At 51.5% G+C, this 23715-nt stretch overlaps 1 protein-coding gene across 4 annotated transcripts in view; it reads left to right on the plus strand.

Moving 5' to 3' along the window:
* Window positions 1-23690, plus strand: part of Dnah10 (dynein axonemal heavy chain 10) — a 129232-nt gene extending 105542 nt beyond the window's left edge. For 3 of the 4 annotated variants that reach the window (XM_076560204.1, XM_076560206.1, XM_076560205.1), the window contains exons 58-79: window positions 156-337; window positions 1417-1553; window positions 2313-2530; window positions 2674-2895; window positions 3087-3234; window positions 5493-5772; window positions 6019-6248; window positions 7008-7281; window positions 11646-11750; window positions 12126-12280; window positions 13377-13531; window positions 15714-15897; window positions 16811-17011; window positions 17300-17509; window positions 17641-17736; window positions 18361-18532; window positions 18999-19130; window positions 19281-19492; window positions 19582-19749; window positions 21429-21609; window positions 22829-22974; window positions 23328-23690. In XM_076560204.1, the coding sequence (XP_076416319.1) occupies window positions 156-337; window positions 1417-1553; window positions 2313-2530; window positions 2674-2895; window positions 3087-3234; window positions 5493-5772; window positions 6019-6248; window positions 7008-7281; window positions 11646-11750; window positions 12126-12280; window positions 13377-13531; window positions 15714-15897; window positions 16811-17011; window positions 17300-17509; window positions 17641-17736; window positions 18361-18532; window positions 18999-19130; window positions 19281-19492; window positions 19582-19749; window positions 21429-21609; window positions 22829-22974; window positions 23328-23474 (3955 nt within the window). In that variant the 3' untranslated portion in view covers window positions 23475-23690. The remainder of the gene's footprint in view (window positions 1-155; window positions 338-1416; window positions 1554-2312; window positions 2531-2673; window positions 2896-3086; window positions 3235-5492; window positions 5773-6018; window positions 6249-7007; window positions 7282-11645; window positions 11751-12125; window positions 12281-13376; window positions 13532-15713; window positions 15898-16810; window positions 17012-17299; window positions 17510-17640; window positions 17737-18360; window positions 18533-18998; window positions 19131-19280; window positions 19493-19581; window positions 19750-21428; window positions 21610-22828; window positions 22975-23327) is intronic. The other variant, XR_013047554.1, reaches the window with a different exon arrangement.
* Window positions 23691-23715: the final 25 nt, after the last annotated feature.

Here is a 23715-nt window from a genome sequence, read left to right on the forward strand (position 1 = left end):
CTTCCTGGGCCACCTTCCTGTCTCTAGGGACCTTGCCTACTCTCTTCCCAGACAGTCCCCTCTAGGGATCCCTTCTGCCCACCCCATCTTTCCCCAGGAATTCTGGCTAGGTCCCGGCCTTTCTTACACTGCCCATGGGCCCTCCTGTCCTCCAGGTCATTCGCCAAGCCTCCAAAGCAAGTGCAGACAGTCTGCGAGTGCATCCTTATCATGAAGGGCTACAAGGAGCTGAACTGGAAAACCGCCAAGGGCATGATGTCCGACCCCAACTTCCTGAGGTCCTTGATGGAGCTCGACTTCGACTCTATCACCCAGGGTCAAGTGAAGAATATCAAGGGTGAGCAGGGCTGAGAGGGTCCAGGCAAGGGGTGGGGCTGGGGCGTCACCGCAGCCCTGTGGATGGAGCGGCACACTGGCTTTCCGGCTCCCGTCGGCGATGGGGGGGCGGTGGGAGGAGCGGTGGGCAGGGGCGGCTGCTGGCCCACGTGCAGTTGGCTCCACACAGGGTCTGGCTCTCCCTGGCAGGGAAACCCGGCTCTGCCTTTGCCTTCTGTGTGGCTTAGCATTGTCCCTTGGCACCTCTTGCCAATGCCATGCCTCTGCACGCAGCCGGGGACCGGGCAGGGGAAGGGTGGTACCACCTGCGGTCAGCGGGATGTGTCTTTGGCCAGAGAATGTCCAAGCTCCCTGCCAGCTGACTCTGGGCACTGCCCAGGGCTCGGCCAGGAGGGGTGGGGTCCTCATGGACCACATTGTCACAGCTGTGCACAGCCTTACCCTTGAGGCACTTGGGGGTGGCTCAGCAGGTAAAGGTTATTCATAGTTTGCCTTGGGAACCTGAATTCGATCCCCAGAAAGTAGAGAACTGAGTTGTCCCACAAAGCTGACATCTGACCTCACTTGACATGTGTGCTATGGCATGTGTGTGTAAGTGACACACACACACAGCCTGTGCATGTATGCGACACATGAGAGAGAGATTGATTAAACTGTAAGAAAGCAGAAAGACTCTCACTACCAAATACCCTTTCACAGTCCCTTAAGTTAAACACAGACACTAATGGACTGTGAAATCCCAAGTTCCCCTGCACCTGGGCACCCCTGGGCAGGTTTCCATTGCTGGGGTGCGGTGGTAGGGACCCACCCACAGCTTCTGAATCCCAGTCAGCTGCTTGCCTGAGCCCTCTAAGTGCTCCTGGGTGCCAGAGCTTGGAGGGTGTCTGGTGTCATGTGAGGTCACATGGAGCTCCAGGCTTTTACCCTTCAAGTCCACCTTCAACTCCACACTTGAGAAACTCCACGCTGCAGGACCGTGAGGAGTGGGCACGTGGGACACTTCCTCTGTCCGTGGGCAACGTGTTTCCAGTTTTATCTGCCCTGAGAGGGAGCTTGACAGTCACTGTGTTTGCCCTCTAGGCCTCCTGAAAACTCTGAACACCACAATTGAGGAGATGGAGGCCGTGAGCAAGGCGGGGCTGGGGATGCTGAAGTTTGTGGAGGCCGTCATGGGGTACTGTGACGTCTTCCGTGAGATCAAGCCCAAGAGAGAGAAGGTGAGCCGAGGCCTCACCGCCCTGAGTCCGCCCTGGGGTCAGAGGTCAAGTGTCCATAATGCTTCTGGAAAATTCTGCTAGGTTCTAACCTGAAACCACAGAAAGACTTAGGAGCCCGGCCGCTGCTCTCACTCACACGGCGGGCAGACGGACAGGGTTGAGAACTGTGCACAGTGTAGAGATGGCCACAGCCCGCCCCGAGCTGAGGTGGCTCTTTAGCCTCTGCCCTGGGGGCTGCAAGGACGGCTTCTCCCTCCTGCCAGGGACATCCTGTGATTCGGAGAGTATTTGGCACATACTGTTTTACACACACACACACACACACACACACACACACACACACACACACACACAGCACCATGTGTCTTGATGTAGCAGACGGTGGCCTCACACTGTATGGAGGCGTAGTAGGAACACCCTTGGGAATGAGACCCTTTGCTGTCTTCCCACCAGCTTCATGTAGGTCCGCAGTCCGGTTCTCAATCTGTGGGTCGCGGCCCCGTTGAGAATCAAACGACCCTTTCACAGGGGTCACCTACGACCATCAGAAAACACGGGTATTTACGTGACAAGTCATAACAGTAACAAAATTAGTTATGAATTAGCAATGAAAACAATTTTATGGTTGGGGGTGGGGGGTCACCGCCACCTGAGGAACTGTATTAAAGGGTCGCAGCAGCGTTAGGAAGGTTGAGAACCACGGATGTAAGTGGAGATGGCCGGCCCTCTGCCATCCTTCTGCTCCCTGTCTTCACCCAGGTGGCCAGGCTGGAGCGGAATTTCTACCTCACCAAACGGGAGCTAGAACGGATCCAGAATGAGCTGTCGGCCATCCAGAGGGAGCTGGAGGCTCTGGGGGCCAAGTACGAGGCCGCCATCCTGGAGAAGCAGAAGCTGCAGGAGGAGGCAGAGATCATGGAGAGGCGGCTGATTGCAGCCGACAAGCTCATCTCTGGTCTGGGATCAGAGAATGTCAGGTGAGAGGCATCACCTGCCTCATGAGCAGAACCATACTCTACACAAACTTTCGTCCCAAGGACAAAAGGAGTCCGTGACAGGTTCCCATCGGTCATGGCCAGATGGGAGCTGCTCAGCGTGATGGCTTCCCGGTCCCATGCAGGTGGCTCAATGACCTGGATGAGCTGATGCACCGGCGGGTGAAGCTTCTGGGCGACTGCCTGCTCTGTGCAGCTTTCTTGAGCTACGAGGGCGCCTTCACCTGGGAGTTCCGCGACGAGATGGTCAACCAGGTGTGGCGGAACGACATCCTGGATCGAGAAATCCCCCTGAGCCACCCTTTCCGACTGGAGAACCTCCTCACAGATGATGTGGAGATCAGCAGGTACTCCCCGGATCCCAGAGGGGCCTGCATGGGGGTCACCTGGGGCTCGGGGGTGGGGCTGCAGGCCTAGGAGGCGCGGCCAACCCTGAGCAAGGTCACGGGTTATTCTAGAATGCTGACCCCGTGACCTCCGGCCTTGGGCTTACCACTTGGTGGGGGAACGTCCATCTCCCTGTGGTCGTCCCTTGCAGGTGGGGTTCCCAGGGCCTTCCCCCCGATGAGCTCTCGGTTCAGAATGGCATCCTCACCACCCGGGCCAGCCGCTTCCCGCTCTGCATCGACCCCCAGCAGCAGGCCCTCAACTGGATCAAGAGAAAGGAGGAAAAGAACAACCTGAGGGTGCGGCCCCTTTGCCCAAGAGGCCTGCCCCATGCTCCACCCTGAACTCCACCCGAGGCCCGAAGGACCCCTTTCCCCTTCCTCCCCCACCCCCCTGCTCAGGGGTTCAGGCTGAGAACATCTTTATGACGAAGACCACGTCTTCTGTCTCTATCGCCTTCAGCCCAGATCAGGGCTTGGTGGCCCAAGATGCTTCACTGTGTGTCGGGGAGGGGGATGCAGGGGGGTTGGAGCCTGGGTGGCGGTAGGAGCTGGCGGGGAAGGGAGGCAGAGGTGACCGCTTCATTGGGATGTGACTCACTTAGCAGTCTCTCACTAGTTCAAAACAGAAACTTCTGTGGCTTTTTAGCATATTTTCAGAGACCTGGAACAGTTAAGACTCAGCTTAGAATATTTTTATTACCTCCATCCCCACCCCCACCAAGAACAACAGTGTTTGTCCCGGCGGCTGCTCCCTAGCCCCCCCGGCAGCTGCTAATGTTTCCTGTCTCCATGGCTTTGCCTGTTCTGGATATCTCCTAGGGACAGGACCATACGGTAGTATTTAGTCTTTTGTAACTGGTTTCTTTTACGCTGCAGGGGTTCAACCATGTTGTAGCAGGTGTGGGTGTTTGTGGTTGAATTTTCTTTTACTCTTTACTCTTTGGGGGCCTGCCACCCAGCTGCCAAATACACGGAGTCTTATGCTTACTTAGGAATGTCTGGCCTTAGCTTGGCTTGTTTCTAGTCAGCTTAAATGATCCCATCTGCCTTTTGCCTCCAGGCTTTTATCTTTTCGTATATCTGTATATCTTTTGTTTTCTTTTTATTCTGTGTCTGGCTGGGTGGCTGGGTGGCTGGGTGGCTGGCCCCTGTCATCCCTCTTTCCTCTTTTTCTCGTTCCTTTTCTTTTTTTCCCTCCGTCTATTTATTCTCTCTGCCTGCCAGCCCCACCTATCCTTTCTCCTGCCTTGCTATTGGCCATTCAGCTCTTTATTAGACCAGTCAGGTGTTTTAGACAGGCAGAGTAACACAGTGTGTGGAGGGGGGCTTAATGCAATGTCACAGTCGGAGGACAGCTTTTTTTTTATTTTTTTATTTTTTATTTTTTTCTTTTCTTTTCTATTTTACAATACCATTCAGTTCTACATATCAGCCATGGGTTCCCCTATTCTCCCCCCTCCCCCCCTCCCCTTACCCCCAGCCCACCCCCCATTTCCACCTCCTCCAGGGCAAATCCTCCCCCAAGGACTGCAATCAACCTGGTAGACTCAGTCCAGGCAGGTCCAGTCCCTTCCTCCCAGCCTGAGCCAAGCATCCCTGCATAAGCTCCAGGTTTCAAACAGCCAACTCATGCAATGAGCACAGGACTTGGTCCCACTGCCTAGCTGCCTCCCAAACTGATCAAGCCAATCAACTGTCTCACCTATTCAGAGGGCCTGATCCAGCTGGGGGCCCCTCAGCCTTTGGTTCATAGTTCATGTGTTTCCATTCATTTGGCTATTTTTTTCAATAATTGAGTAAAAACCGAAATTTATTATAAGCCACAGTCGTCCTAGGGACCTCCATGCTATATATATAGCCTCTATGGTTCTATGGGTTGTGGTCTGATTGTTCTTTATTTTATATCTAGAATCCACTTATGAGTGAGTACATACCATGACTGTCTTTCTGGGTTTGGGTTACCTCACTCAGGATGATTTTTTCTAGATCTATCCATTTGCCTGCAAATTTCATGCTTTCACTGTTTTTCTCTGCTGAGTAGTACTCCATTGTGTATATGTACCACATTTTTTTTTTTTTTTGGTTTTTTCGAGACAGGGTTTCTCTGTGTAGCTTTGCACCTTTCCTGGAGCTCACTTGGTAGCCCAGGTTGGCCTCGAACTCACAGAGATCCGCCTGCCTCTGCCTCCCGAGTGCTGGGATTAAAGGCGTGCGCCACCACACCCGGCTGGAGGACAGCTTTGTGGGTTTGAGTCTCTCCATCTACCATGTGAGTGCTAAGGACTGAACTCAGGCTTGCATGGCAAGTGCCTTTACCCACTGGGCCACCTCACCAGCCTTGGCTGTGCCCGCATTCATGGTCCTCCAGGGCATTCACCCAAGAGTGGGTTTGCTGGGACTCATGAGTGGTTTTCAGTTTTGTCCTAGGCTTTGCCTCCCTCTTGACTCTCTTGGTTACCTCTGGCTTCTGAACTTCCTGGTGTGTGCTCTCCCTCCACTCGCTGTGGGAAAGCCATTAGGCATGGCTCACCCCAGCTCCCGCCTCTTTCCTGCAGGTTGCCTCCTTCAATGACCCTGACTTCCTCAAGCAGCTGGAGATGTCCATAAAGTATGGGACCCCCTTCCTGTTCCACGATGTGGATGAATATATCGACCCTGTGATTGACAATGTCCTAGAGAAGAATATCAAGTCCACCCAAGGCCGCCAGTTCATCATCCTGGGGGACAAGGAGGTTGACTATGACACCAACTTCCGGCTGTACCTCAACACCAAGCTGGCCAATCCCAGATACTCCCCATCGGTGTTTGGGAAGGCCATGGTCATCAACTACACTGGTAAGAAGGGACAGATCTGGCTGCAAATGTCCAGGGCCCCCTACCTTGAGAGTGAGGCTTCCTGGGCACCTTGTCACCTGGTGGCCCTGGTCTTTCCCTGGAAGTTGTCTTTGCTGGTCCATTCTTAAGGTGTGGGTAAACTGCCCCCCCCAGAGGCTGGGTACTTTGGAAGGCAGCAAGTTTAGGTGCCTGGGTGTCCCTGGCCTGGACTCTAGGGTGTGCAGCGAGGCCTCTTTGTCCTCTCAGTCACACTGAAGGGCCTGGAGGACCAGCTGCTGAGTGTGCTGGTGGCCTACGAGCGGCGGGAGCTGGAGGAGCAGAGGGAGCACCTCATCCAGGAGACGAGCGAGAACAAGAACCTGCTGAAGGACCTGGAGGACTCGCTCCTGCGGGAGCTGGCCACGTCCACGGGGAACATGCTGGACAATGTGGAGCTGGTGCACACCCTGGAAGAGACCAAGTCCAAAGCCACGGAGGTGCCGGCTCTGTGGGGGCGGGAGGGGCCCTGTCGCCTTGTAGCTCCACGCCAGGGGTCCCGGGGGCTCAGTCACAGCCTTGGGTCTAACACGTAGGGGAGAAGCACCAGGCTTGTGCCACCTGGGGCTGGAGAGATGACTGAGCAGTTAAGAGCACTGGCTGCTGTTCCAGAGGACCCCGGTTCAGTTCCCAGCACCCACATGGCAGCTCACCACCCTCTGTAACTCTAGTTCCAGGGGATCCAATGCCCTCTCATGACCTCCACAGGCGCCAGGCAAAATACTCACAGACATAAATATTAAATAAAAAGGAAGGGCCACCTATAGGGGGCTGTGCCAGGGGAGGGTGGGGGCATTCCTATGCAGCTGGGTAATCTTCTTGAGAGGCATGGGAATCCTAGCCTTGCCTACTCTAAATAAAAAAGGGATGGTATCAGCTCAGAAGCAGAGAGGTGTAGCCATGGCTTCAGGTGAGGCTGGATCCAGGATCCAAAAGTGCCATGTAGATTCCGTATCCCTCCATTTATGTGCTGGGCCTTGAGTTGACTTCCTCTTCTTCCAGTCTCTGCCTGAAAGGGCATGGCCTGAGGTCCCCTCGGGTTCAAGTTCAAGGTCCCTGCAGGCCCTGGTGACCGTCACCTCCAGGGAGCACTTCCTGGTCCCTTTTGTGCCCCCACACTCCGCCCTCTACCACCCCAGGCCTTCCAGGCTGTCACCCATCACCTCCCTGTTTCCATGGTAACCGAGGGCTTTCTGCAGGTGTCGGAGAAGCTGAAGCTGGCGGAGAAGACAGCTCTGGACATCGACAGGCTGCGGGATGGCTACCGGCCGGCGGCGCGGCGGGGCGCCATCCTGTTCTTCGTGCTGTCGGAGATGGCCCTGGTCAACTCCATGTACCAGTACTCCCTCATCGCCTTCCTGGAGGTCTTCGGGCTGTCACTGAAGAAGTCGCTGCCTGACTCCATCCTCATCAAGCGGCTGAAGAACATTATGGACACGCTGACGTTTAACATCTACAACTATGGCTGCACAGGTGAGCGCGGGAGGGTGGGGTGGGGGCGGGAGGGTGGGGCGGGGAGGGCGGGGAGGAGTCCTGCTTGGAACACAGGAACTTAGCCTGCCTGGTGCCAGCCGCTCACTTTATAAAGGGATGTCCAGAGCACTGCCTTCTCAACCACACCTTCAGCGAGATGCGATTCACCCAACCCTGAAGGTGCCCCATTCCGGGCTTGCCGGAGTTCACAGGGCCCCTCCATCTAGGACCTCTCCATTGAGCTGGGCCGGGTTCATCAGCAGTTTCTCGATTCCTCCCTCCCTTCCCCACCCTGGTAGCCTCTGCTGCACTTTCTGACCGAGAATACACCTGTCCTGGACACTGCCTGCCAAGGGAGTCCCGGAATATGTGGTTCTCATAGCTAGCCTTCATTTCATGTATCTGAACACCAAGGCCTGTGCTGTAGTATCAGGATTCGCCCGGTTCAAGTGCTGAATAGGTAGCGTCCCACGCTCTTTATTTCTCAGCTCGTGGACATTAGGTTGTTTCTGCTTTTTGGCTGTGAGGCTAATGCAGCTGTCAGTGTTTGTCACAAGTGTGTGCACGTGTGTATGTGCAAGCAAGCAAGTGTGCATGTGCGTGTGCGTGTGCGTGTGTGTGTGTGTGTGTGTGTGTACACGTGCATGCCTGCTCTGGGCTTCATGCATGCTAGGTGAGTGCTCCTCCTCTAAGCTTCTTCCCAGCCTGAGCATTTGCTTTTGGTTTTTGATCCATATGTTCCCTGGAGTAGAGTTTCTGGGCCACAAGCCGAGTCTCCGACTTTTGCGGGGACTACCCAACTGGTTTCAAAAATGGGTGTACTATTTCCTACTCTCCAAATGCACTGTTGGTTAAGAACATTTCATTCTGGAACATTCTGAGCACCATCTGGCCAGTGCCAGTTCTGGCATTGTCCTCATGGTCAGCCCCCTTGCTCTGTATTGGAATCACCGGTCTGTAAGCATCAGAGCTTGAACCTCGTAAGTGGGTCATGTGCTTTTTAAAATAAAAGGCACAGCATTCACTTCCTGTAGTCGGATGTTTCTCTCCCACCTGCCAGTTCCCAAAATAAACACACAGAGGCTTATATTAATTACAAATGCTTGGCCAATAGCTCAGGCTATAATTAACTAACTCTTACATTTAAATTAACCCATTTCTATTCATCTATGTATTGCCATGTGGCTCATGGCTTTACCTGTCCCCTAACATTTCTTGCTTCCTGGGTAGCTGTCTCATGTCTCTCTGACTCTGCTTTTCTTCCCCCCAGAATTTTCAGTTTGGCTTTCCTGCCTAGCCTTATTCTGCCTTGCTATAGCCAATCAGCCTTTTTTCTTTTTATTAACTGATGATAGTAATACATATTCACAGCATACAGAAGGATTATTTCACAGCATTTCCCCTTTTTTTGTCTAATTAAAAAGGAAGGTTTTAACTTTAACATAGCAAGATTATATTTAACAAAAATAGTTATTGAGAATTATAGTTACGATGTCCAGTCCATTTGTATTTGGCAAAATTAGAGAAAATATTTTATTATCTACCTTATCTTGGTGAGTCTAAAGTTTTATATCTAATTTACCTTTTACTGTAACTAAGAAGAACTATAACTATGACAACCTAGTCTTCAAGTCCATCAAAGACCCCAGAAGGGTGAAATGTTACCTAATGACAGGGATAAATTGCCGCCTGGACAGTCACCCAAAGTTCCTCTGTAACATTGGGGCATCCAACTCTGGCCTACAGGCCTAGAATATCTGGCAGACTTTCCTGTGAAGCAGGGAATTTTGAAGGACTGTCCTACCTTGTCTTGGCAAAGTTCAGCAATTGCCTTTTTTTGTGTCCTGCTGGTCCAGTTTTGACAGTAACTGCCAGTAAGTGAGGCAATGGCCAGCTTTTGCCATAAAGAAAACATGGAGTTTCTTCTATGCCCATCATCATCTCTGAAGTGCATTGGTGCTGCCAGGAGCAGATGTGTCTCACTATCATAAAAAGTCTCAGTTATTAAAACATTTTAAATGTTATACTCTGTAGGTCTTTTAAGTGTTTGAAGATTACCTATCTAGAAAACCTAACTAACATGACTATAAGTTTGACTATTATAGATGACTATTAATTGGTATTTCTTAATTATACATTATATTTTTTGAGCTGCATAAACACAATACCTTAAACAAGAGTAGAAATATACATACAGTATAACAAAATTAACTTTAAGTTTGTATCAATAAACTGAATCCATGCCAATGCAAAATATTTTTGAGATTAACTATAGTTTTTTTAACTAAAGTAGATTCAATAATCTACCCTTTCCCCCATCATTTCTATATCATATCCCCCTTCTTTTAGAAAGAGATCTCTGAATTTAATTTTTTGTTTAGTCTTTTTTTTTTTTACTATGACCAATAACAATTTGTAACCATACCCCCTGAAATGAAAACAAACATCTATAGCCAATATTTTGGGAATGTGGGCATAGTTTTCTAAACTACTTCCTGCTGGCTGGGGGTGCGGGTAATCTTTGGGGGACCCTGAGAAAATCAGGATAATTAATAAGTCTTAGCTGTAATATTCTGTGAGGTTGGATCATCTTAGTCAGCAGCCTGGAAGCTCTTCTGGTTGCTGGATCACCTGGGTCATCATTTTCATTGGTGTCTGGTCCCCTTGCTCTGGAAATACACAAACTTTTAAAGGTAACATACATATCTGTATCATTTCAAGTATAGACTATGCATTGTATACAAGTCAGCCAAAGATGATTTTCTATTATGTGTTTGAGCAGGTAAGATACACATTTCGTGTCTTGTAGTTGTTTTAGATTTATTTTTTTTATGTCTGTTTTCAAGATTTCAGGGGTCTTCCTCAATCAAACCTGATCATCTTTAACTTTGAATGAATCTACAGCCTTTTATTTCATTTGGAAAGAAAAGCATAACCTCTCTCCCGAAGAAACATATTTTTTTACTTAAATTTTGAAGTCAAGATGTTTTTTAAAATATATAGGTTGGTTTAATCTAGCAGTTTCCATAATCCAATGTCTCTTAGCAGCCAAAAAAAAATCAAAGGCAGCACAATAACATACAGGATCCAGACTCTGTGTATTTTCTATCTTTACATGGCTTATTATATTTTTTTATTATTCTATTTTTTTAAAGGAGTTTTTCTATTCTTTTTCTTTTCTCTCCCAAGCCTACATATATTTTTGAACACACTATAACCTGTTCAGAGGGTTTTTTTTCTGTCTGAATCTGTCTTTACTGCATATCTGTAACCTTTTCTGTCTGTATGAGCAAAAACCCTAAAACCACCAAGCATTGTGTGGGCAGAGCTTGCACAGATAGCTTAAGCCGGCAGGCAGCAGCTGACAAATGCCTTTCTGTACTGCAGTCCATGTAAGAGACTGCAGAAACCAACCATACTGCTTAGCTCATGGCAGTTGGTGGTCAGCTCCAAATCACAGGCAGCTGTTAGGAGATGCATCTCTGCACTGCAGCTGGCATGAGACTGAGACTAGGAAGTTGCACCTGGCTCTGTTTTTGTGTGTTTAGAACCTTCTTTTAAGCTTTTTTTAGGTTTTATATGGAAATTTTGGCCCCATGCTGGGCACCATATGTAGTCAGAAGTTTCTCTCCCACCTACCAATTCCAAAAATAAACACACAGAGGCTTATATTAATTACAAATGCTCAGCTAGTAGCTCAGGCTTATTACTAACTAGCTCTTACGTTTAAATTAACCCATTTCTCCTAATCTATACATTGCCATGGGGCTTGTAGCTTTACCTGTCCTCTAACATCTCTTGCTTCCTGGGCAGCTGGCTCTCATCTCTCTGACTCCACTCTTCTTCCCCCCCACCTCCACCTCTCCCTATCCCCCACCCTCACCTTTCCCCACCCCCCAGCATTTTCAGTTTGGCTTTCCTGCCTAGCTTTATTCTGCCCTGCTATACCTGCTATAGGCCAATCAGCTTTTTTTTTTTTTTTTTATTAACCAATGAGAGTAATACCTATTCACAGCGTTCAGAATGATTATTCCACAGCAACTCCCAGCTCTGTGAACTCCATGCCTCTATCCCAGTACTCAATTCTGCTGCCTGGGGAGAAGGTGGCTCCTGCCTCGGTTGCACATCCTCCACTTCTAAGACTATGTGACTCCGGTTGATGTGACCGTGCCAGGTGCACACAGGTGTCCCCCCCGCGACGGACTGCCCTTTTGCATCTGGACAGCCATGACCATCGGAGGCAGAAAGGGTCAAGTGCAGCCCCTTTGCGATGTGGGAATTCACATCATTTCCCTTGGACTTGGGCGTGCCCCACGCAAGGGCCTCGGTTCTGAAGTGCAGTCCCTGTCTCCATCTCTCCACAGGGCTGTTTGAGCGACATAAGCTTCTCTTCTCCTTCAACATGACCATCAAGATAGAGCAGGCAGAGGGGAGGGTCCCCCAGGAGGAGCTGGACTTCTTTCTAAAAGGTAACGAGCTCACTGGCTTTTCACTCTCCTGCCCTCTTTGGGCACCTGGGACATGTGTGTCCATTCACTATAAACACTAGCAGCAGCAAAATCCCTCTCAAGCTTGGTGTCCAAAGGCACGGGTCATCCAGCAACCCTCAGAAACACTTCCTGGTTGACTCAAGGCACCTTTGCCAGGGGCTGTGTTGAGACTGGAGGCCTGGCCAAGCTGCCCAGCTGGGTGGGCTCACTGGTGCCAAGCGCCAGCCCATGCCTCCTCACTCGTTGGCAAAGGGACCACTCCTCCAAAGCAGGAACCATGGAAATGTGGTGTGCATGGTCAGTGTGCTGGGCATGGACAGCCCATGGCTGTCACCCTCTTCTCTCTGTGATTAGGGAACATTTCCCTGGATAAGAGTAAACGGAAGAAGCCGTGTACCTGGCTGTCAGACCAGGGCTGGGAAGACATCATGCTCCTGTCAGAGGCGTTTTCAAACATTTTTGGGGAGCTTCCCGATGATATCGAGCAACACATCACCACCTGGCAGGACGTGAGTGTGCGCATTCTCTCCTCTTCTTCCCTACACAGCTGCTATCTCCACACTGAGCCCACAGCCTCCCTGGTGCCAGGAAGACACTTTCCAGGGAAGCTATCCTACGTGGGCAGTGCCCTTGAATCCCTGGATACACTTGACTTCATCCAGTCCTCCTATCTATGTAGGAGAAGCAGCCACCCCTTCACCTCCATCTGTCCCTTATCCATCCATCTATCCCTTATCCATCCATAATCTCTCTATCCTCCACCCATCTGATCATTCATCTAATTGCTGATCTGCCTATCTCTGTTCATCATCAATTTATCTATCACCATCCATCTATTCATCCATTTGTCTATTACCCATCCATCTGTTCATCACCCATCTATTACCCATCCATCCATCTACTCATTCATCCATCTATCTGTTCATTCACCCATCTGTCTATTATCCATCCATTCACCCATCCACCCATCTGTTCATTCACCCATCTATTACCCATCCATCCATCCATCATTTATTCATCCGTCTATTACCCATCCATTCATCTATTCATTCACCCACCCATCCATCTGCTCATTTGCCTGTCTGTCTATTACCCATCCATCCATCTGTTCATTTACCCATCCAACTGTTCATGTATCTGTTCATCTAGCCATCACCCATTCATCAGTCTGTCCATATGTCCACCAGTCCATCCTTTAATTCATCTGCCCACCACCCATCTATCCAACTGTTTATCTGTCCACCTATCCCTCTATCACCCATCCACCTGTCCATCCATTCATCCAACTGTTCATCTACCCATCCATCCATATAATTGTTCATTTGTCTCTCCATCTCTCCATCACATATCACCTGTCCACCCATCCTTCCAAGAAATACTTCCTGAGCCTCTCCTGGCTCCCTGCCTGCCATCTGAACTCCATAGAGATTATGACTTGGCTTTTCCAGTTTTTCACCTCATGGTTTTTGGTGTCAACAGTGACAGCTGGATCAAAAGTTCAAATTTGTCCTCTCTCTTTGGTGGCTCTTGGCACCTTCACATACACATGGTGGCCCATGCCATTCCAGAGCTGATGCCCCGGTCAACACTCTTTGCTTCTGGCAGTGGTACGACCTGGATTCTCTGGAGCAGTTCCCGTTCCCCCTGGGCTATGACGAAAACATCACCGCATTCCAGAAACTGCTTATCTTACGCTGCTTCCGTGTAGACCGGGTATACCGTGCAGTGACTGACTACGTGACCCTCACCATGGGAGAGAAGTGAGTGCCCTACCCCTGGCCCACAGCAGCAGGGCTAGCCTGCTCTAAGGGACCTGGCCCGAGTGCTCCAGACAAACATGAGGGGCCACAGTCAGGCAGAAAGGGAAATTTAAAAGTATTTTAATATTATAAATTATTAAATTAATTTGTGCATGTGTGGGAGTACAGGTACATATGTGGGAGAGTAGGTGAGTGTGTGTGTGTGTGTGTGTGTGTGTGTGTGTGTGTGTGTGTATGCGCGCGCATGTGGGGGAGTGCGTGGGGGGGGTTCATGTGTGTGTGTGCGCGCGCGAGCGCGTGTATGTGGGGTATGTGTGTGTGTGTGCATGTGTGTGGGGTACGTGTGTGTGTGTGTGTGTGTGTGTGTGTGTGTGTATGCGCGCGCATGTGGGGGAGTGCGTGTGTGTGTGGGGGGGCTTTCATGTGTGTGTGTGTTTGTGTGTGTGTGCGCGCGCGCGTGCGTGTATGTGGGGTATGTGTGTGTGCTTGCATGTGTGTGGGGTACGTGTGTGTGTGTGTGTGTGCGCGTGAGCGTGTGTGGGGGTACATGTGTGTGTGCGAGCGCATTTCGAGAACAGACCTCAACCTTAGATGTCATTCCTCAGCAGCCATCCACTTTGTGGTGGTTTTTTAATTTTATTTTATTATTTTATTAATTTATTTTATTTTATTTTAATTTAATTTTATTTCAAGACAGGTTTTCTCTGTGTTGTTTTGGTGGCTGTCCTGGATCTCGCTCTGTAGACCAGGCTGGCCTCGAACTCAGAGATCCACCTGCCTCTGCCTCCCAAGAACTGGGATTAAAGGCGTGCGCCACCATGCCTGGCACCTTTTCTTAATCTTCATTAGTTCTTTGAAAATTCCATACAATGCATTTTGACATACCCGCCCCTCCTCTGGCTTCTCCCATCCGTGCATTCTCACCTTTTAAAAACCACTGAGTCCTCTTTGTGCTGTCTGTGTGTCTTGGATGCGTGGCCTTCCGTTGGAGCGTGGTGGACCCACCGTGCTCACAGCTTTGGGAAAAGAAAGTACTCTATCCATTGCCAATAGCTCCTTCGGTTGGTGCCCACCTTCCTGCCAGAACTTGTGGATGATCCACAAGTCATATGGGTCCTGAGGGAAGCTACTCTGCTAAACAGATGCAATATTAAACTGATTTCTAATGATCCAATTCTGACCCTGCACAGAGGCTTCTTCCGGCAGGAATTCTGATTTTTTTTTTTTAAATATGAAATCCCCTTCTCTTTCTGCATCGGTTGCTGTCTTAGTCTGTTCTGCCTTGCTACAACCAAATATTTGATGCTGGGTGATACAGAACAGAAAGGGGTTTATTTGGCTCATGATTCTGATGGCCAGAACCACAGCCTGGCTGCATCACAGCCTGGCAAAAAGAGGAAGAGCCACGTGCCAAAGAAGCCAGGCACACGAGGAGCCTCATTTTGTAACTACCTGATGATGTGGAAAGGACCAGTCAGTCCTGTTGGAAGTGTGTTAACCCCTTTCAAGCCTGGTGCCTTGGTGACCAGCGGGCTCCACTCTTTAAACCCACCACCTCCGGATAGCATCATGTTGGGGTCTATGTTTGGGGGACAAACACTATCTAAAGTAGAGTATAACTGATTAAACACCCTACGGGGCAGTGAGGGGCATGTCCATAGAGCTGCTGCTGAGTGATTTCTGGGTCTGTGCCCGAGGCCTGTGCACACGAAGGGCAGGTCAAAGCACCCGGTTCAGGATCAACTTGCTGAAACCCAGTGTGCAGAGATCACATGGGGTAGAGGGAGACGGAGGTCTCTGCTCCAGGAGGGCATCACCTGGTGTGCCAGATCTGTGTGTAGTGGGATTCTCAAAACACCAGGACTAGCCGGGTGGTGGTGGTGCACGCCTTTAATCGCAGCACTCGGGAGGCAGAGCCAGGTGGATCTCTGTGAGTTTGAGGCCAGCCTGGGCTACAGAGCGAGATCCAGGACAGGCACCAAAGCTACACAGAGAAACCCTGTCTCGAAAAAACAAAAACAAAACAAAGAACAACAACAAGAACAAACCAGGGTCAGTGTGTGAAGAGCTACATGAGAGCCCTAGTCCGCAGTTCTGGATGCTGAGGGGTGGGTGAGACAGTAGGCTAGGGAGGTGGCCTGGAGCTGTCCTGCAGGCTGCTTCACGTTCTCCGTTTCGCCAGGTATGTGCAGCCACCAATGATCAGCTTCGAGGCCATTTTCGAGCAGAGCACCCCCAATTCGCCCATCGTATTCATCCTGAGTCCTGGCTCCGACCCTGCCAGTGACCTCATGAAGCTGGCCGAGCGGAGCGGCTTTGGGGGCAATCGCCTCAAGTTTCTTGCAATGGGTCAAGGTCAAGAAAAGGTAACTAGTGGGTTCCATGTGAGCTGTGGCCAGGAGTGTTGGGGGGGGGGGGAGGAAGTCGGGCTCAAACCACGTGACACTGGAGATGGTTTGGCTGTGGTCTCCTCACCTCCTGTGACCACTGGGCTCCACTTCAGAGCCCCCCCCCCCCGTCACCATGGTCCCGTACGGGTCAGCGGTCTTAGCTTCCTGGCGTGTGGCTCCTGGGGATTTTTCTGGTGGCCCTTTGGAGGCTGTCTGTCCCATGCCATGCTACCTGCCAGCTCATTGTGACAGGGTACAGCACTCAGGGAAACTCGGGGTCAGAGGAAGCCAACCACTAGCCCTGGCTTTGTTATGAAGTGTCTGTGAAGCTCTGGGAAACACGCCCACCAGCGCCCGGGACAGGAATAGTGAGTGACACTGGGTAGACAGGGCACGGCAGACAGAACTCTCTTTCAAACCTCAAAGCCAGAGGAAGCCATTTCCATGCGAGTGCCACCCAGGCCTTGGGGCCTCTGGAGACCAAGACAGTGTTGGAGGAGGGGCTGCTGCCTTTGCGGTACACTCAGGAAGAGGTCGTGGAGTGGACCACCTCTGTGCTCCGGGCCCTGTAGGTCTGGATCCTCTGGGCCAGTTCTGCTTCCTGGAGGGATGGGAAGAACTCATGCAGGCCTGCTCGGGTGCAGTCTCGGATGCAGTGCGACTGTGAAGGAAGTTGGGGATCTTGGGGCTGTGGAGGCTGAAGAGGCATGAGGCTCATCGTGTAAGCCACGGCTGGCCCTGAGGTCACAGATGGCAGGAAGACTGTCTCGGGATGGTTTCCGCCTTAGCTCCTGGATCCCTGGATCCTTCTGGCCCCCTTGAAGCACAGGGTTGGCCTAGCTTGGGAACGATCGTCCGCCCCAACACCGCCTCACTCCCTCTCCTGCAGGTGGCGCTGCAGCTGCTGGAGACGGCCGTGGCTCGGGGACAGTGGCTCATGTTACAGAACTGTCACCTCCTGGTCAAGTGGCTGAAGGACCTGGAGAAGTCCCTGGAGAGGATCACCAAGCCACACCCTGACTTCCGTCTGTGGCTCACCACAGACCCCACCAAGGGCTTCCCCATTGGAATCCTGCAGAAGTCCTTAAAGGTCTGCCTTGGGGGCATCCATACAGAGATGCTGCAGCTCTGGTCCCGGTCACTGTCCTAGGGATCCTAGTGTGAAGGGGATACCCCATGTACCCACCCCACTCTCCTTAAGTGGCTGTGGGACTCGTGTGTGTGTGTGTGTGTGTGTGTGTGTGTGTGTGTGTGTGTGTGTGTGTGTGTGTGTGTGTGTGTGCACTCTCCAGATCTCCCGTTCCAGCTGGAGATATGCTGTGGGAGCAGATGGTGGCAGAGGGCTCCTGGGTCAGGCCAGCCTTCTGCCCTTCGGCAGGTAGTCACGGAGCCGCCGAACGGGCTCAAACTGAACATGCGGGCCACCTACTTCAAGATCTCCCATGAGATGCTGGAGCAGTGTCCACACATCGCCTTCAAGCCCCTGGTCTACGTGTTGGCCTTCTTCCACGCCGTGGTACAAGAGAGGAGGAAGTTTGGCAAGATCGGCTGGAATGTGTACTATGACTTCAATGAGTCCGACTTTCAGGTGAGCATGGCGACGTCTGTCCAGCCAGTCTACCCCTACCTGGCTGGCTTCTGCACCTGCCTCCCAAGTTCACCAGCAACAGGGTGCAGGCTGGGAGTGGCCGTTAACCACAGCTCTTCCTCCTCTCTAAGGTCTGCATGGAAATCCTAAACACGTACCTAACGAAAGCCTTCCAGCAGCGTGACCCGCGCATCCCGTGGGGCAGCCTCAAGTACCTGATCGGAGAGGTGATGAGCCTTGGGTGCCTCCCGAGGACTGGGGTCTGGGACCGAGACACCTGTCCTTTGAACCCTTGGGATCGTCCTTGTTCCTGCCCCCCCCCCAACTCCTTACCACCCCAAGGCCCCTGAAAAATACTCTTGCCTCTTCACGGTTGTCCATTGACAAACTCCATTCCCAGGGAGCTCTCTTGTGTGACTCTAGGGCCGCTGGGCCCCCGCTAGTTCCTCGGGGCAGTTCCTAGCTTGCCGATGGACTGAGCACATCCAGGGAGCCTTGTGTTCTTGGGGTGTGGGTACCCTGACTCTAGCTGAACTCGTGGAGGAAAGCTCTAGATTCGGGAATTCTGCAATGCAGAAGGACTAACTGCTGGTGTCTAGGTTCTTGTCTGTCTGTCTGTCTGTCTGTCCCACTTGGGGATTTTCCCAGTCGCATTAGGCTCCCTGTAAGCTGCTTCAGACTTTTGTTCTGTTCAAGAAGTCAAGAAAAATCAAGACCAGAGCATGATTTTATCGATAAGCCCCCTTCTTGTCTAGTTATTTGAGTCGACAGGTCGGAGCTGGGCAGTGATAGAGCTGTAGGTGCATGGGGGCTTATGGGTCCCCACTGGTTCTCCCCTACTCTGACCTCAGGTCATGTACGGAGGCCGGGCCATCGACAGCTTCGACCGGCGTATCCTCACCACTTACATGGATGAGTACCTGGGAGACTTCATTTTCGATACTTTTCAGCCATTCCACTTCTTCCGGAACAAGGAGGTGGACTATAAAATCCCCGTGGGTGACGTGAAGGATAAATTTGTGGGTGAGCTGTCCCAGGGTGAAGAAAGTTCTCTGAGAGATGACAGATTTTCATCCTGCTTTTTCTGTGGTCGACTCCAACTCTTTGCCACCATCTCCTGATGGGACTCTTGGGCTGGTCAAGTGAGGTTGTTCCCTGCCTCATCTTAGAGCTGCTCCTTAGCTGAGGTCACCAACCCTGGAACTTCATCCGGAAGGGCGGGTGACACTGGGAAGGTCACTCGGCCATCTGCACAGCAGATACAGTGCATGCGGACGGGAGAAGTGGCGTAGGGTCTTTATTTTAAAACACATCAGCAATGGAATTAATTTTGATTTTGGGAACTGTGCGGGGGATGTGATCAGGAACACCCAGTACAACCTGCTCTCTTTCTCTTTCTCTCTCTCTCTCTCTCTCTCTCTCTCTCTCTCTCTCTCTCTCTCTCTCTCTCTCTCTCTCTCTCTCTCTCTCTCTCTCTCTCTGATTCTAGAAGCCATTGAGACCCTCCCACTTGCCAACACGCCGGAAGTGTTCGGTCTCCATTCCAATGCTGAGATTGGCTATTACACACAGGCAGCTCGAGACATGTGGTCCCATCTGCTGGAGCTACAGCCACAGACAGGTAGAGCTACCAGGGGAGCCCCTCAGCTGGGGTGGGGGCAGAGGGGTGCTACTGGTGGATGCAGGTAGCTTGCCCAAGAACAAGGAGGCTCTCAGAGCCCCAGCTTCCACACAGCTAGCTTTGAGATCTCTTAAAGTGCCCTCCTTCCAGGGGAATCCAGCAGTGGCATTAGCCGTGACGACTACATTGGCCAGGTGGCCAAGGACATTGAGAACAAGATGCCCAAGATCTTTGACCTGGACCTGGTCCGGAAGCACCTGGGCTTAAACATTTCACCCACTTCGGTGGTGCTACTGCAGGAGCTGGGACGTTTCAACAAGCTCGCTATTCGCATGACCAGGTCTCTGGCTGAGCTCCAGAGAGTGAGTATGACCCATGGGCATGGGTCTACCTGTCAGGGGAAGCCCCTGGCCCTCCCACAGCCCTGCTGAGGACTCTCTTCTGACAACAGGCCTTGGCTGGGGAAGTTGGGATGAGCAATGAGTTAGATGACGTAGCCAGGTCTCTCTTCATCGGGCACATCCCTAACATCTGGAGGAAGCTCGCCCCTGACACCCTGAAGACCCTTGGGAACTGGATGCTCTACTTCCTGCGGAGGTTCAACCAGTACACACTGTGGGTGAGTGCCGGGCCACTGTGGGTCTGTTTCTGACCACCCCACCCACACCCGTCTTCCCAGCGTGGACCCCTGTGAATGCGTATCGGGTGTCCCAGGGATGCCCTCAGTTGCCATGGGGCAGTCTCTGCTGGTGTGCCTTTGTGAGTCTGATTTACTGTGCACATGAGATGATTTCATCTAAACGTCTTGGCATCTGTTCATTTTTAGGGTCTTTATCCTTCCTCCTAGGGGTGGACATTTCGGTGGCAACTGTGTACATATGTGTCACCAAGAGCACTGTGGTCACTGTCCATGAACGCAGTCAGTGTGCATACCACGCACCACAGAGCACACACGCACTTGATATATTTGTTGTTGTGAGATAGCCTCTAACTCTGTAGCCCAGGCTGGCTTGAACTGGTGGCCATCGTCCTGCCTTAGTCTCTCAAGTGTTGGGATTACAGGTGTGAGCTGAAGTCTGTCTGGGTTTTCTAGAAAGTCAAAGTCCCAATACTTGGGGAGTGACGTTTGTTTTCTTCTGTGTGGTCTCTGAGTTTGTGGCCTTTGCTCACTGATGGAACATCGGATTGTTTTGCTTCGCATTTCTTTAATGAAGGTGAAGTGGAGGGGGTTTTGTACGCTTCAAGACATTTGCGTTTTCTGTGAATTGTCGTGTTTGCTTCCTTTTGATACAAGACTCCATCTTTTTATATTGATATTTAAGTATGTGTATATCTGTGTGTGTGAAGGAATGCCTTCCACCTTATTTGAAGACAGGGTCCCTGGTTCGCTGCTAAGTCCTACAAGGTAGCTGGCCTGTGAGCCTCTGGCCATCCTCTTGTCTGTCCTCTGTCTTGTGGAGGGGCCCTATGTGGTTTCTAAGGGTCCAAACCCAGGTCTTCAGGCTTGTGTGGCAAGTACTTGGTCCAAGAACCGTCTCCTTAACCCTTTTCATTGGTTTTTAAGAGCTCTTTGTATATGACAGAAAGCAACCCTTGGTCCTCTGGTGATGCATGGACTCCTCCCTGCTGGGAGCCATTTACTTGGATGATGATGATGATGATGATGATGATGATGATGTGTGTGTGTGTGTGTGTGTGTGTGTGTGTGTGTGTGTGTGTGTGTGTGTGTGTGTGTATGTGTATGTGAAGGTTTTAAGTTTAAATACAGTCAAAAGTCTTTTCTTTGGTGGCTTCTGGACTTTGCAATTCTCCCCTTGAACTGATGTGGTACTTTTGTGGGTTTGTGTCTATCTGCATGTATGCATGTGTGTGCACATGTGTATAGAGACCAGACATGAACCTTGAATGTCATTCCTCATGGGCCATGACTTTGTTGAGACAGGGTTTCTCATTAGGACCTGGGGTTTACTGGTTTGGCTAGGCTGGCTGGTCAGAGAACCTTAGAGATCTTTCTCACCTTTCTCTTTTAGCACTGGGATTACAAGCATGTGCCACCATGCCTGATTTTTTAATGTGGGTTCTGAGGATCAAATCCCCACATTTGTATGGCAAGCACTTTGATGACCTTGGTGTCCCCCTAAATTTTTTGGCCTACCTGGAGTTTGGTGGTCAGTTTTCCCTAATGGGCAGCTAATTGATCTAACATCAGCATTTGTCACCATGGGAAATCAGGTCTTTTATCCGCTTTGAACCGGTGTCATAGCCCAGGCTCTTGCTCCTGTCCACCTTCCCTACCAGGTTACCGAGAGCGAGCCCAGTGTGATGTGGCTCTCAGGGCTGCACATACCAGAGTCCTACCTCACGGCACTGGTACAGGCCACATGCCGGAGGAATGGCTGGCCACTGGACCGGTCCACCTTGTTCACACAAGTGACCAAGTTCCAGGATGCTGATGAAGTAAATGAGCGTGCAGGGCAAGGTACGGTGAGGGTCACGTACCCTGGTCTCTATTTGGGGCTTCTCTCCCGGGACCATCCCCCAGCTCAAAGGGACACGCACCGTGTGGATCAGGCCATGCTTGAGCTGGGCTGCTGCCTACAGTGGTATCTCAGAGAGCAGTTTCTCACTGGAGACTGGCACAGTCACGGTGGATGGCAGGGAGGCCTAACCATGCTAGTTTGTGGCAAGTGGGCTCCCAGGTCAAGTGAGTTTTCAAAGAGATCCCTGAGTGCCTTTCCCTGAAGGGCGGAAGTGTGGGAGCCAAAGAACACACAGGCTAGCCTGGAGCCTGGTCTGGCATGCCCAACCTTTTTGTTGTTGTTTTTGTTGAGACAGGGTTTCTCTGTGTAGTTTTGGTGCCTTTCCTGGATCTCGCTCTGTAGACCAGGCTGGCCTCGAACTCACAGAGATCCACCTGGCTCTGTCTCCCGAGTGCTGGGATCAAAGGCGTGCACCACCACTGCCCGGCTCATGCCCAACCTTTTGGCATTGTGACACGACACTACAAAGTTCCCACTTGAGAACCGCATAATCTAAAAATCACGAAAAAACAAAACAAACAAACAAACCACCTCTCCTAGGGTTTTAAGTAGTCTGCAATTGTAAGGGCTGCAGTCATCCCTTTCCTCTGCCCATGGGATACATCTGCTAGAAGATGTGCTGATTTCAGCTCAGCCAGCAGCACTCTGTGCAGGTGCCCGCTGGAAACTGTCTCCCTAGCCAGAGTCCACTCAACTGCAAAGAACAGAAGCCCCTTTGTATCTCGTTCAGAGTGGATTCATGGACAAGTCTCGGGGACTCTCAGGTCTCACTGGTGAGCATCCAGCTGCCACTCTGTGGGGCAGGTGGACAGTTTTTGCCTTTGGTGAGAGCGCAGAATCAGAGCCACTATAGACCAGTGTTGACGTTCTCACTTTTGGGGTCTCTGCATGCTAGAGACCACACTCCTCTTGGATTTCCCCCTTTGGTTCAGAGGATGCGGGGATTACCGTGTGCCCATTCTGAGCTGTGTGTCCTGAAGCCAGGGTCCAGGGAGAGAGGTGCTGTCTGGACCCACTTCCTCGGAACCCCATGTCTTCTGTCTAGCTATTCTTTTACACGGGGAAGTGGGGGCAGAGTTGAGCCCCCTCAGTGGCCTTTGTACTTGTCCTCTGTGCACACCTTTGAGAGGCGACACAGATGCATCTTGTCACCCCCAGGGTGCTTTGTCTCGGGGCTCTACCTGGAGGGCGCTGACTGGGACATAGAGAAAGGGTGTCTCATCAAGAGCAAGCCCAAGGTGCTGGTGGTGGACCTGCCCATCCTGAAGATCATCCCCATTGAAGCTCACCGCCTGAAGCTACAGGTGACAGTCACCTCCCTGGCCCCATCCCTCCTCTCGGGGCGGGATTAACGCTATGGGGCCAGTTCATGGGTAAACACTCTGGCATACGTGCATGTGGGTGTCCATCATCCACAGGGGTCAAGTCCAAGCTCAGAGCCGGGGGAAACTCCCTCCTTAGGAAATTCTGGACACACTGAGAGTCAGAAAGTGGCTGTTTACTGTGGATGGCAGGTGCCCTCTACCTTGCCTGGCTGGGGACCATCTTTGAGGAGCTGTCTGGGGACCAGGCGGCACTGGCCCAGCCGCCCCACGGTGAAGTACTCAGGTTGAATCCCTCCAACCCTGAGGGGATGTCCCCTGCCTTCCCCTTGCAGAACACCTTCCGGACCCCGGTCTACACCACCTCCATGAGGAGAAACGCCATGGGAGTTGGCCTAGTGTTCGAAGCTGACCTCTTTACCACCAAGCACATCTCACACTGGGTGCTACAGGGGGTGTGCCTCACCCTGAACTCGGATTAACCCCAGCGTGTGGAGGACTACATGGAGCTACCATGCCTGTGGCATGCCACACCGGTGCTGGCGCCTCGCCAAGAATGGGAGAATGACGTCATTTCATGGAGTTTCCCCGGGGGGGCCAGGTAGAGTGGCGGGGGACTGTGTTTGATGCCGATTTTCCTTGCAGTTGAAATCAGTCATCTAAACGTATTTTTCCATTAAATGAATCTTGTTTTGCAATGGGTTTGTGTGTGTGGATGCATGT

This window comes from Peromyscus maniculatus, chromosome 23 (assembly GCF_049852395.1).
Source record: "Peromyscus maniculatus bairdii isolate BWxNUB_F1_BW_parent chromosome 23, HU_Pman_BW_mat_3.1, whole genome shotgun sequence".
NCBI classification, from domain to species: domain Eukaryota; kingdom Metazoa; phylum Chordata; class Mammalia; order Rodentia; family Cricetidae; genus Peromyscus; species Peromyscus maniculatus.